We start from the raw sequence: 14,084 nt of genomic DNA on the forward strand, positions 1-14,084 counted from the left end.
CTCACACTTTCTGGGGGCCAGCGCCCCTCCATTCAATATCCAGGTCTCTTACCACGCCCCACAACCAATTACATTTAGGCTAGGTTTCTGATCTTAAAATGTATGTTTATTTACTTTTCAGTGTATCTTGCTTTTTCAATTTAGAAAACACCTAATTTAATGCCAAATAACAGATTAAACTGGCCTGTCCTGAGAGATTAGAATATGATTGCTCCCAGGGAGCAAAGACATTTGCTGAATTTCCCCTCGGGGATCAATAAAGTATCTATCTATCTATCTATTATTAGCAGAATTGTATAGTTTTAAAATAGGCCACGGATACCATTGTATTACTGCTCCTGCATGCCTCAGGGGTCCATTGGACCTCGGCCTTGAATGTGACCTTGGCCTTGATTCTTGACTAAAAACTATTTTTGGTAGAGCCTACTGATCATTCCCACAAAGTTTCAGGAATGTCTGGCTGTGCTTTTATAAAACAATTTGTACACTGCAGGTAATGATGTATACAAATCTCATTCTGTCTCAAGCAAACAAACACAAATATAGTGTGTACAGTACTTACACGAAAGGCTCTTTGCAGTCATTGGGTTTGATACAGCGGACATAGTGAGGAGTGGTGCTGTTCAGAGTGTCCATCAGCAGCTGTAAGGACTGACGGAACTGCAGTGGACAGATAAAGACATGAGTCACATGACCAACAGTCAACCGTCTTCATTTAGAACCAAAAGACACAAGGATGGATCTGATAATGGATGGAACTGAACTGTCATTGATTGAAGCCTGAGGAGAGCATCTAAACAAGTGATTCTCAAACTTTTCAATTTCAAGGACCCCCAGTCTTATGGACCAACATTTGACATGGTGTATCTATAGGACCCCAATCTACAGTAAAAAATATTCAATATTCAACCATGCTCAACAAGGCACAATTTCACTATGCACATCTAATATCAGATCTGAAAGATCTTCTGACTTCATAATGCAATGGATGTGATGTGTTGCTCAATTAATAGGATGGTGGAAGGTGGAAGGGTTGGGAAGGGATGATGAAAGGTGGGTAAAGGGAGAGTTCAATTATGTTGATTTTGCACTGCTTGAGATATATATTTGATTCCATGTGAAAAAAATCAATACAAATTGAATGAGGAAAAAAAACTGCACAAATGGAACTGCTGAAATGTGTGTCATGAGTTACAGACCATTTGGTTCTAAACGATCAATCATTTGGCTGGGGAACCCCCAGGGATCCAGGGAGTCCGGTCCAGTCACATAGAAAGAAGACCACTAACCTGGAAGCCCACAGTGAGTTTGTGTTCCCTGTGAGCTCTCTTCCCCGAAGAGATGCTTCCATTGGCCAGGGACATACTGCCCTCTGCAGGATCCTTTTGGAACAGCTCGGCCACCAGCTCGGACTGAAGCGCACACGCACACGCACACACACACACACACACACACACACACACACACACACACACACACACACACACACACACACACACACACACACACACACGAAAGCAGTCATTTTGTGGCTACACAAAAGATTCAGGTGTAGGCTATATTATGCATACAGTTCATACAGACAAACAGCATGTGTGCGTATATAAGAGTTCAAGATTCACTCTTTAGATTGATCTGAAGGGGATCTTCAGATCCATGTGATAGATAACATGATTACCTGACTTGCTCTCAGAATATTAATGGGTTCTTCAAACACTGTGTCACGATTCTTGTCTAAACACCCATCACATTCATATTGGACCTGACAAGAGAACACACAATCAATCAAAAACAAGTAAACAATCAATCTAGCTGTATGCAAAGCACCTAATTGTCTGTGGAAAAACACATGGTCTTTTCAGTCTTACAAAAATACATTCCATCAGCGATGCCCAACCTGTGGACCGGGGACCACTGGTGGGCTGTGAGGATATTGCAAGTGGGCCCCCAAATAACTAGCAAAACCCTATGTTGGGTGCCGCCTTACCCCTTATCCCTAAACTTATTAGCCATTTTTTTTACTATTTTTAAAAACATTTCAAAATAGTTTCAACTACCCGATTTACATGGACACGTTGTAAGCTTGTGGATTGGCTATTTGAAATAGTTTTTCAAAATAGTAAAAAAATGGCAAAGACGTTTAGGGATACGGGGTAAGGCGACACCCAGGATAGGGCCCTAAGATTTTAATGATAATACTTAGCAATATTATATAAAAAATATGTTTTAAGTGAAACAAAATGTCATGGTATTTTTTCTTTAACATTTTCATTGTGATACCGATAAATAGTAAGTTAAAGAGGTGGTGCCATGGTTTTGCACTTTTTCTGTTTTTCATGTGTCTATGAGGTTGATAGAACTTCATTAAGCCCCCTGGTGGTGTTTTTATGGTGTTCTACCTGGAGGCTGAAACCTTGAGGGTCAAACGTGCCAATAGAAAAACAGCGCTTTAGTGACATAGTAAAAACATACCCTCCCCCTCATTATCATAACACAACAGGTGTGGGCATGAGGAGGAGGAGGGACTAGGACAGGTGGGTGGTGCTAAGGTGGTGGAGGAGGTGCTAAGGTGAGAACCAGGTATACTTAATGAACTGGAGGTGTGTCCACATAAAAACATAATTTTAACAATTTCTGTACACTTTTTTGAAAAAAGTCTTCCTCCTAGTATAACCATAATACCTGATGATTATGTTTTAGGGGGGGGGGATCACTGAAAATCACGGCACCCCGTCTTTAAAGTATTCAATGTTTCAATGTTAATTCCATTGATCTGAGCAGTTGATTGATTGATCATTAAAATAAAATAATAAAAGCATCATAAAAATGCTTGCAGCCCACCCATCTGACTGTGTTAAGTGGTCACAGATGGGTGGGCCGTGAACACTTTAAGAGATTTTCAAGTGGGCCCTGATCTAGCAAAGTTTGGGAGCCACTGCATTAGATCATCAGTGGGGCAGGCGGTAGGTTCACAGTAACAGTAATGATGCTGGTTGCTTATTTCTTCCACAGACGCCAGGTTCTGTGGAAGAAACAAGCAACCAGCATCATCTCGTTCTGCACGAACGATAGCTTGTTCGCGACATTCAGTGCACGTTTGAGTATCATGAGACTCCACGATGAGCAGTAGTAGAGAAAAAACTAACTTTTCATCGGTTATAATAGGCGATTTTCACTCTTACACGGGCTCCCATTATGCCAACGGAGGGGGTCGACAGACTGGACGACAGGGGACTCTCTGGAATAACTCAACGTCCCTTTCAATGTTGGTGAGTGATTAGCGACACATCAAAGATAACACTTAAAATGTCCGGATCTCTCCTTTAACTTACCGTATCAGCAAAATGCAGTATGATGAAAGCAGTGTTGGACATTCGAGGTTTACGGAAGTTGGGGTGGGGCTTGCTGCTCTGGTGTTGGTCATACAGCTTCCGTGCCCAGCTCTCCTCTGTGCCCTTGGGCATCTGATCAATAAATGAGACCATAGACTAGTTTTTCTTCTCAAGAGGGGTTACTCATTACTGACAGATTGCTCAAAAGATAAGAGTGCCTTACTGCAGTGGTTCTCAAAGTGGGGTCCGGGGACCCCCAGGGCTCCTTGGGAGGGTTCCAGGGGGTCCCCAGCAAAAGTAGTTAACATAGATTCACAATCATTTTAATCACGTTATCCAGTTATATGTTGGCTATTCAAAAATAGCAGATGTACAAGCTTGCAGCGCGGCACGAAGTGACGCGCTGTGAGTTTGTAAATCTGTTATTTTTGAAAAATATAGAAAATGTTTTATTTTATATATATTTTTTTTTTAACACAAATCTTCTCTTCTGGGGTCCCTGGAACAAAACATTTTCAGATGGGGAAGATATAGAATTAGAGAATAGGGGGAGGAGACATATAAAGTGCATAATATGTAACTAATGTGCATAATAAATGAAGAGTCATAAAATGTATGTGAAAGAGCATCCATTGAAACACAGCTCAGTTCAGTCAACAACATACACTGTGATTCAGTTTCAGTGGGTGACAAAATAATTACATTTTTATGTTATGTTATGTTTATTTATTTGACATGGACATCACAATCACTTTGGATGAACCAGATGCATTGTGTAAAGTGTATAACACGAGTTTTCAACACCTATCCACAGGAGGCTTTTTCTAAAATAAAATAACACTAGTCTAAACAAATATATATATATATATATATATATATATATATATATATATATATATATATATATATATAATAGTAATAATTAACATAATCTACATCAGACCCAATACATTAACTTGTGAAACAAAAGTACACATAATCATTCCAATAACCAGTCAGAAACTATTCATGTGAGCACAATTGATTTCATTTCAACCATACAACAGTCCTCTGTTAAACACATTACCATCTGTCTCTAGTTTTACATCCGTAGGCAATGAGTTCCAAAGTTTTGCCCCCTTTACTGAGAAGGCAGACTGTCCAAATGAGGTCTTGCACATGGGAACAATACAATCACCATTTGTTGAAGCTCGTGTAGTCGCTCTACCAGAGCTCTGACGTCTAACAGCCAGTCCAGAAAACAACATGATTACGTAAACATTTTAAAAACTATTTGTTACAAAAAAAACACCAACATTTTAAAAAGTAAAAAGGTTGTGTTTTCTTAAAATGCCACAATGGTGCCATCTCATCGGTTTCTGATCCATGATTTTTTATAGCCTGTTTGTATATTGATGTTATTAGTTTCAAGACAGTTTGACTATGCTGTGTGTGTGTGTGTGTGTGTGCGTGTGCAAGAAAAAGAGTGAGATCTCAAGGTTAGACAGAGACAGGCAGAAGGACAGAGACACAGAGAGAGAGAGAGAGAAACCAGAGTATGACTGACCCTACACTCCTCATCTAGCAGATCCAGCAGGCCCAGATGTCCCTCTATGAGAGCGATGCAAGGCTGGTTGTCACTGAACTCTATTCTGCTCCAGGCCAGTTCCTCTCTGACATACTCCTCCTGCTCCAACTGGAACACATGCTGCAGAGAGAGAGACACCAGACCATGGGTGACCCGGGTCAGACGTGCAGAGCAGCCTGGGATGTCACATGAGGACTGTGACAGGCTGACACCAGTGTTGATTTTGACAGCAAATTTTGATTTAGTTTTAGTCATAGTCTTTTGAATAAAATTCCATTTAGTTTTAGTCATATTTTAGTCGTCTGAAATGTTTTAGTTTTTGTCTAGTTTTAGTCGACTAAATATCATATGATTATAGTCGACTAAATCTACAGTTGATTTAGTCGACTAAAATGTATGTTGGCGGTGCCTTGATGGCGTTGTAATGGCTGATTTAACACTTGATTGCATGCTGAAAATAGCCGATCTACAAGCTCACAACGCGTCGCAGCGCGACGCGTTGTGAGCTTGCTGCTATTTTCAGAGCGTAACACCCAAGCGCAACCAAACATAAAACGACTTGTCTTTCAGTTCTACTGGATCTCTTCTCCACTAGTCCCTCACTAACATTTTAGTCTAGTTTTTATTTGTTGACGAAATTGTCACTATATTTAGTCTTAGTTTTAGTCATCATAGCTTCGTTTTTATTTCGTTCTTATTTAGATTTCGTCTGTGAAAAAAGGTACATTTTTCGTCATAGTTTTAGTCGACGAAATCAACACTGTTGGACATACAAAAACGTATTGAATTATTAATTTTTTCTGGGTGTCTATCACCTTGGGTGGTTTGGCTTCTTAACCACACCTGTCGTCATAGAGCTTGTCAGCCTACTGCCATGCATGATGCATAAATATGGGTGTGGTTACCAGTTTTTGAAAAGAAACTTACCTGACAAAGATTCAAGTCAGATTGAAACGTTGTCACTATTAAACTGTTTTGGCGAAGAGAAGTGTGCAGGACAGGTGTTACTTCTTTTGTTGAGACTGACACTAACATTGACACAGGACACACTGGCACTGACGCATGGTACAGGCACATACATCTGGCACGAGTGTACCCACACATAGACAAACACACACACACACACACACACACACACACACACACACACACACACACACACACACACATTTCGAACTCACCCTATTGAATTGCTGCTGCAGTTTCTCATTAGCGTAATTTATACAGAATTGCTCAAAACTGTTTCTGTCAAAGGTCTCAAACCTGCCAGAGAGAGAGAGAGAGAGAGAGAGAGATGCCTGTTTCATTTCAGCTTGGTAATTACGTGACATTATTTTAAAGACACAACTCCCAACTCACACACTGCGGATGATAGTTTTATCCATTTAACGCAGTGGTTCTCAAAGTGGGGTCCTGGGGGGGGGGGGTTACCAGGGGGTCCCCAGATAAATTAGTTAATATAGCGTCACAATCATTTTAACCACTTTAATCATATTTTATACTTTGGCTATTCAAAAATAGTGAACATTTCTAACTCAACATTTCTAACTCAAATCTTTGCTTCTGAAGGTCCCTGGGCCCTGGCACAAAATATTTTTTTAGTTGGGGGCCCGCCGTCAAATCCATATTATTTTGGGGGGTCCTTGACATGAAACTTTAACGTCTCCCAACTCACCCATAAATATCCAGCACCCCGATGAAGGACTTGGGTTTCCCTCTCTGGGCTCGCAGGGCTGAGTTGAGCCTGTGGACGGTCCAGGAGAACAGCTGACCATAGATGTGCTTGGCCAGGGCGTCTCTGGCCACCACGGCCTGCTGACCAGGCATGGGTTTGACCAGCATCTCTCCTCCTACAGCCAGCCTGCGGTGGCACAACCAGTGGGCCATCTGAGGACCGTCTACCCCCAGCAGCTTGGAAAAGACAGCCAGAGAGCAATCCTTCCCCTGCAAAAAAATACACAGGAAACCTCCTATCTCCATATTTTAACTTTTTTTTCTTTTTATTTTTTTCTCAAAAGTAACAGTTTTGGACAGAGACGATATGGCACATACTGCACTACTGGACTGGTAGTAGCCTACATAGATTACATTTGTTTTCATTACATATTTTAGTGCATATTTTATTTGTCCAAATGTATGAAATGAAATGAAACAAATGAATGAGAGAAAGCATTTATGGAAGTCAGAGGCACTCTAAGGACTATGGCAAGCCCAGAGCTAGACATTTTCATATGACTGGAGTATGCAACTATTTATTTTTTCATCCAGCTCAGTGACTGAGACACAGCCTACTATATACATCATTATTTAAAACATAAACTTACATCAATATAACTCCGGTCACCACCTCTACCACTTGCTTGGATGTTGATATTCCCCAAGTGCAGAACAGCTGCCAGGATCCTGAAGAGCTCCATCTGTTGGTCATGCAGCACACCTGCAGTGATAAAAAAAAATCATTTTGAATGATCTTGATGTCATATATCAATCGCTTGAAATAGAAAGGAACAGGAATAGAAGATTAATTTAGTGAGTGAAAATAGCCATGTTATTACCCAAGACAGTGAAGGCATTGCGCGTGCGCTCGAGGTCCACCTGATCATCAGTACCAGGTATCATCATATCTCCTCCCTGGTTGGTATAGCGGAAATGTTCAGCAGCGTCTGTAGGAAACATCCAAAGCACACTCACCATGAACAATGCATTGATGCTGTCCACACATCAAAAGTAAGACAATCCAGTCACAAGCTGCATGCTTTGTTGACAAGGCAATCATCATCATACATCAGACAGTCAGTGCCTATGGTGGAGGCTCACCCAGTTTGAGGGCCCTCATCTCAGGCAGCTCTCTGGATGCACACAGCTGGTAGAAGACATGGTAGTTTCTCTCTGCTGAAGCCTTACAGTACACACACATGAATACAGATACTGAGAAAAGACATTTCCTTTTTAACCCATTAAGACCGGGAACACATCTGTGTCATTTTTAGATTGCTTTGGCTTCCCGGTCTTAATGGGTTAACACAGTAATACAAGTACTTCAAATTAATTGTCTCCGCCGGAGGCGGAGAGTATGTTTTCGCTTCGTCCCGCTGTGTGTTCGCCTCCCCCCTAGCCAAGCTAACATTGGTCAAACTTCACGTGACACGTGACAATATGTTGTCACCAATGCTTTTGATTGGCTAGCGAGACGCATGACGAAATACAATCCTATAAATAGGTGTGTCACTTCAAAAACCCATTTTTGGTTTTTGAAGTGAGGTAAGACAAACCAGTCAATCAGTCTTGATTGGAACAGTACCTTCCAGTACAAATCACCCGTCCGTGCGTGTGTGTGTCCCTCTGAGAACACCTAACATTGGTCAAGCAAAGGCGCAGAAGGCCAAAGCTAAGAAAGCATACTCATCTACAACAGTAACACAGAAGAGGACTATAGAGTTGAATTGATCCCACAACAAGGCCGAAGTCTTAATACTGTAACAATTGGCCACCTTGATCAAATACATTACGTAGCACTAGAGAAAACTGACATAGATCAAACACACCAATCAACTGCTGAAACTGTTCAAGACAATGAAGATGAAGAAGACAGACAAGCATTTGAACAAACCAGTCAATTACGAGAACTCCCCAGACACTACATATTCAGTCGCCCCTGCAGAACACCAAAAACCACGCGCATTCTACCAAGACGACCCGTTCTACCAAGACGACCCTATTAAAATAGCACGGGTCTGCTGGCGGAGACTTGTGCTCCGAGGAGCACATTTTCTAGTTTATTTTCCTTTAGGAACTTTTTTGCGCAGTGGTTAAAAAAACTATGAATCGGGATATAGCAGCGTCATTTCAGTTGTAAACAAATCAGATATTCTTACGGTATATGAAAACTCTGCAGCAGCCAGGAAAATGGTTTACCTGAAAGACAACTCTGGACTTCTCCAACAGATAGGTCCTCATGTTGGCCCCGATGATGTCCCCCTTGCTGCCGAAGCCAATCTCGATGTACTTCCCAAATCGACTGCTGTTGTCATTCCGAGTGGTTTTAGCATTCCCGATGGACTGTGTAAATGAACCCCGCATAATGGCATCTGTTAGACTTGACTGTATAACAGGGGTCTTCAACAAAAATGTTCAGGCCAAGGACCCCCTAGCTGAGAGAGAGATGAAGCAGGGACCCCCAGGCCCCACTACATATTGTATAAAATTGTGTTTTTCACTTTTCCATAGATTTCATAGATAGCTTAAAAGAGTTGTTTGACAGCACTATCATTTTGGATTTAGTAAACTTGACCTTTCAATCGGTACTTAGTCTGCTCTTCTTTCCCTCTACACCAAACCTCTTTGCCGAAAATAGCCGATCTACAACATCACAATTCCTTGCAGCGCGAGGCGTTGTGAGCTTGTAGATCTGCTATCCAACATGATATTGTTGTCAAACAACTCTAATCTACGAAGCTATCTATGAAATCTATGAAAAATCATAACATATTAAGCTGGTCTCATAAATGCTTGGTCCATCATCACCTCCATGATAGGGTTGGAGGCCAGAACCCTCTCCTCGACACTGGTCTGCTGAGAAGCTCCTCCCACCACGGCGAAGTAACGCATGGTGAACTTGGCGGAGACCGTCTTTCCAGCGCCCGACTCTCCACTGATGATGATGGACTGGTTTTTCTCCTCCCTGTACACACATAGATAATAGGAGTGCAACAGTTAATTGAACTAATCAATTCAACTGATCATAAAAAAAATATCGATACTCTGTAATTTAATAGAATAATGTATTAATAATCTAACCCTATTTTGGGCACGTCATTGTGTGTTTTTTTTTACCATGACCTTTGACCTCTTACCTGCTCATTGTACGGTAAGCCTCCTCAGCCACAGAGAAGATGTGGGGCTCCATGTCAGCCATGTCCTGACCACTGTAGGCATCTATCACCTCCTCTCCATAGATGGGCAGCTGGTCGTAGGGGTTGATGGCCACTAGGACGATACCTGGAAGAGCAGGACGATCAGATGATTATGACGTCAGGTTTCATACTTTTTCTCAGTATAGACATTTATATTTTGATTTTATTTCTAAACCGACTGTGCTCTATTATCACGTGCCCTAGCGACCAGAGCCGAATGGTTAAGAGAGGCCCCGCCTGGGAAGCAGAAGGTCCCAGGTTCGATTCCCGGCCCTGGCAATGTGTCGAGGTAGCCCTGAGCAAGACACTTAACCCCTAATTGCCCCCCCCCCCCAGTTTTCAGCTGGGTGAAGCTGAAAACTGAATTTCCCCTGCGGGATGAAATAGGTCTAATTAGTATCATACCTAATAAGTCTAATAAGCTGTGTACCTCCAGGGGTCTATCTGCTAAGTATTCGCTCTGGTAATGCATAAGTCATTCTAAATATCAAGTATTAACTTCTATCTTTTCCAACAGTAGTTCATGAAGAACTAATTCAGTGCGGTCTGGCAGTGAAGGAATCATGAACTTTAAACATAATAAAGATTGGATTACGAGCCATGATCACAAAGACAGAAGCACACGACAGCTGTCAGGCCAACAAAAGCCACTATAGGATCACACCCGTCTGCATTTCACCCTCTCCGGTATTCTACTTCAGTGGTTCTCAACCTGTGGGTCGGGACCCCATGATTTGGGGGGGGGGGGGGGTCCCCCCCAGATGACAGTAAAGTGACAATTTAAGGTCTTTTAATACCGAATACCTAAAAAAAGAAAGAAAGAAAAATAAATCAAATGAAAAAAGACCATTACTGCATCAAAAGTAAACAGCAAAATACTATAAAAACTGGTCAAACATTGGCCAAATTGTCAAAAAATATAAAGGTGTTGTGAGCTTGTAGATCGGCTATTTTTCCCACTATTTATGTGTGGAACCGAGTTAAATTAAATTTAATGCCTCAACTCCTACAAATCCAAGTGCTTGTCAGGGCGAGGGGTCCCCAATTCATATTATTTTGGGGGGGGACAGCCTGAAAAGGTTGAGAACCACTGTTCTACTTAAGAGATTTCCCCTGTATTATTGATATCTTTCCTTCTCCCTTTTTATCATCTCTCTCTCCCTCCCTCCCTCTCTCTCTCTCTCTCTCTCTCTCCACCTGGTCCCTGGCCTCACCACAGTAGGTGTAGATGCTGTTGTAGTCCAGGAAGCGGACGCGGAGGTTGTGGAGCACGGCGGGCTCATGGAGGAAGCTGAGAGCGGTTAGGTCATTCTCTCCCTCAAGGATGTCGGGGTTCCCCATGGGGGGGAGATTAGCGGCCGAGGCCACAGGGCACTGCACCTCCTGCCAACAGAGACGGGGGGTTAAGGAGCTGTGGAATACATCAATGCTACTCGTTGACACCGTTACTGTGTGTTTGTCTCTCTCTCTCTCTCTCTCACCCTGCCATCTGCGAGCTGTAGCAGTAGCTGATTGTCTCCAGGGCTGTAGTCTTGAAGGAGCTGTGCTGAAATCCAGACTGCGTCTGGGTCTGGAACCCACACACTGGCTCCCTAACAAAAGGATTAGACTGCCTCAGGTATGTGTGTGGTAATTGTTTGTGTAAGAACAGAGAGTAAATGAGATTTTTTGGGGGGACAGAAAGCCAGCCAAACATGTACTTTTGTGAACAGATCCGGCTTCCACTGGACTGACGAGAGCTGAAGTGCAGGTGAACCGTGGAGGAAGTCATTACGTAATTCGTTTTCTTTTCCGTAACTGTACCCGTGTTAAACTGGCCTGTCACACCCAGACAAGCTATTTGTCACCGATCAGCATAAAAATGCTCTTAAACGGTGTTAAAAATTAACATTGGTCATCCCTCTGTGCCAGTCCTACTATGGATTAGTTATTACACTCCACATTCATGAGGATTTTTCTGTGTCATCATGTCATTCACTGAAGACTCAGTTTTTAAAAATATATATACTTTTTAATAATACAAAACGTTAATGATATGGCTGACATTTGGGTTTTAGAGAAATGTATTGATTTCTGTATGAGGGCTGTGATCAGGTACGCATTTTTTTTTTTTTTTTAATCAGTAAGCTCCCATTAGAAATGAATGACATGGTGTGCAAAAGCAACAAAATCTTTCTAACCTGGTTCATCAATGTGTCTCATCACAAATAGGAACACCGATTTACTATGTTACAACTGAAATGAAGTTTGAAGTCATCCACATCCATTTGTTTGGATAAATAAACAAAAGCAATTCATATGGCACCATGAAAACACACATAATATCCAATTCACTCATCGATCAAACCTTACCTTGCAGTACAACTCCACTGTTGCCATGATGTTAAGCAGGAAAGTGGGCAGACATTTAGGGAAATGCTCACAATGGTCCCTGGGGAATGGATGGCTGTCTGATGTCCTCTTCCCCCGGTCAAGAACAGCCACACTGCAAGTTTGCGTGAATGTTGTTTGTACTTTGTCCATTTACCCAGAGACACTGCAAGTTAACTGTTAATCTGAATGAGGATGCAGTGATTGGATGGAGCCATTCATTCATAGGGCTGTGACGATTGCAAATTTAAGTTGACGATTAATTATCACTCAAATAATTGCGAAGAATGTATGGAACATTATGAATACAAATTACATTTCCGTTTGGTTTTTAGCTTTCGAAAACAAAAGTTGCACAGGGCAGATATGACAAATAACACATATTTAATTACTTTAAAAAAATAAACATTAATGGCGAAAATAGCTATATAAAATATTTCCACTATTTTTGCCTTTTTTTTTAAATATGTCATTTTTTTTACATTGAATTGATTATGACGATTATGCAAAAAGAATTGCCATTATATAAAATCATTGCGATTAGACGATTATGTAATAATTGTGACAGGCCTATTCATTCATTTAAAACGGGCTCAGTAGTTTACAGAGTTGGGCATTTTACGGTTTAATAAAGTAGCAAAGTGGCTCCGACCGTAAGTGTCATTGTTATCAAGACACATTAAAAGAAAGTTTTTAGCAGGTTACATTAAAACTTTACAACTTACCTCACTCCATCTAGAGACCCCTATCCCATACTGTATGCCAGTGGTTCCCAAAATGTTTAGCTTGAGACCCAAAATATGTCTCCCCGGGACCCAAACTAGTGAAAATAGTTAGAACCTGCTCAAGGAACCCTGAGGGTCCCTGGACCCCATTTGAGAACCACTGATTTAAGCAGTGCTCTTACTTGACTTTTTGCAGGGGCGGCAAGAGGACACTTAACGGTTCTCCAGGTCTCTAGACATTAAAACTGAGACAAGGCACAAGACAGCAAAAGTGTGTGCGTGTGCGTGTGCGTGTGCGTGTGTGTGTGTGTGTGTGTGTGTGTGTGTGTGCGTGCGTCCAAGATCACAGGTTATGATCTTCCATCTCTGGCTGGAATCTACTACACCAGGCTGCAAAAGGAGGGACTTCAGATTTGAAAAGAGCCCTCTATCTGGCCAACCATCTGTTAGCCAAGCAATTTATTTATAAAACACATTTAAAAACCAAATTGTACCAAGGTGCAGTACAATGCCAACAAGTCATATCAGTAAAACTAAATGGATTAAAGATGCAAATATGGATTAAAGATGCAAATAAATAGAAATGCATTAAAATACAAAATAAACCTCCCTTATTTTTTAAGCTGTGTAGATGCTCTAGTCTAGGACAAGGACATCCAGATTTACAATGTTAGTACATCCAGAATCACCTTAAAGGAGAATTTTGGACTAAAGTTCTCTTACCTTTTCTATGACGTTATATCTTAGGATGAATGGTACAGTAGAAAAATTTCATAACTCCACCCCTGAGCCGCCACAGCTTAAAAGGTGCGCGGATAGGTTAGATCACATATTTTAATAGCTTTTTTTTGATATCTGACGTTCATAGTGACAGAACAGACCCAAAAAAAAATAAAAATGTAAAAGCTATTAAAATATGTGATCTAACCTAAGGCCTATCCGCGCACCTTTTAAGCTGTGGCGGCTCAGGGGTGGAGTTATGAAAATTTTCTACTGTACCATTCATCCTAAGATATCATAAAGTCATAGAAAAGGTAAGAAAACTTTAGTCCAAAATTCTCCTTTAACACCTAAAGGCCAGATGTGTATACTATGTATGATAATGTAGTCATTTGATGCTACAATTACTATCCATAGTATGCAAACACATTTTATTATATCTTATTACATTTTAATT

The 14,084-nt window shown here is 41.3% G+C and overlaps 1 protein-coding gene across 1 annotated transcript in view; it reads right to left on the bottom strand.

The window, feature by feature from the left end:
* The window catches only part of LOC308086442 (unconventional myosin-Vb), a gene marked incomplete at both ends in the record, with an annotated part of 32,883 nt that extends 20,692 nt beyond the window's left edge, over nucleotides 1-12,191 (bottom strand). The window contains 16 exons of the mRNA XM_080429964.1: nucleotides 563-660; nucleotides 1,290-1,412; nucleotides 1,679-1,762; nucleotides 3,333-3,464; nucleotides 4,879-5,019; nucleotides 6,081-6,162; nucleotides 6,575-6,843; nucleotides 7,224-7,336; nucleotides 7,455-7,562; nucleotides 7,717-7,798; nucleotides 8,815-8,958; nucleotides 9,424-9,580; nucleotides 9,753-9,897; nucleotides 11,027-11,195; nucleotides 11,294-11,404; nucleotides 12,165-12,191. Of these exons, the coding sequence (XP_080286090.1) occupies nucleotides 563-660; nucleotides 1,290-1,412; nucleotides 1,679-1,762; nucleotides 3,333-3,464; nucleotides 4,879-5,019; nucleotides 6,081-6,162; nucleotides 6,575-6,843; nucleotides 7,224-7,336; nucleotides 7,455-7,562; nucleotides 7,717-7,798; nucleotides 8,815-8,958; nucleotides 9,424-9,580; nucleotides 9,753-9,897; nucleotides 11,027-11,195; nucleotides 11,294-11,404; nucleotides 12,165-12,191 (1,985 nt within the window). The remainder of the gene's footprint in view (nucleotides 1-562; nucleotides 661-1,289; nucleotides 1,413-1,678; nucleotides 1,763-3,332; nucleotides 3,465-4,878; nucleotides 5,020-6,080; nucleotides 6,163-6,574; nucleotides 6,844-7,223; nucleotides 7,337-7,454; nucleotides 7,563-7,716; nucleotides 7,799-8,814; nucleotides 8,959-9,423; nucleotides 9,581-9,752; nucleotides 9,898-11,026; nucleotides 11,196-11,293; nucleotides 11,405-12,164) is intronic.
* Between the last annotated feature and the right edge of the window lie 1,893 nt (nucleotides 12,192-14,084).

This window comes from Gymnoscopelus braueri (genome assembly GCF_963280865.1).
Source record: "Gymnoscopelus braueri genome assembly, chromosome: 6".
NCBI lineage: Eukaryota > Metazoa > Chordata > Actinopteri > Myctophiformes > Myctophidae > Gymnoscopelus > Gymnoscopelus braueri.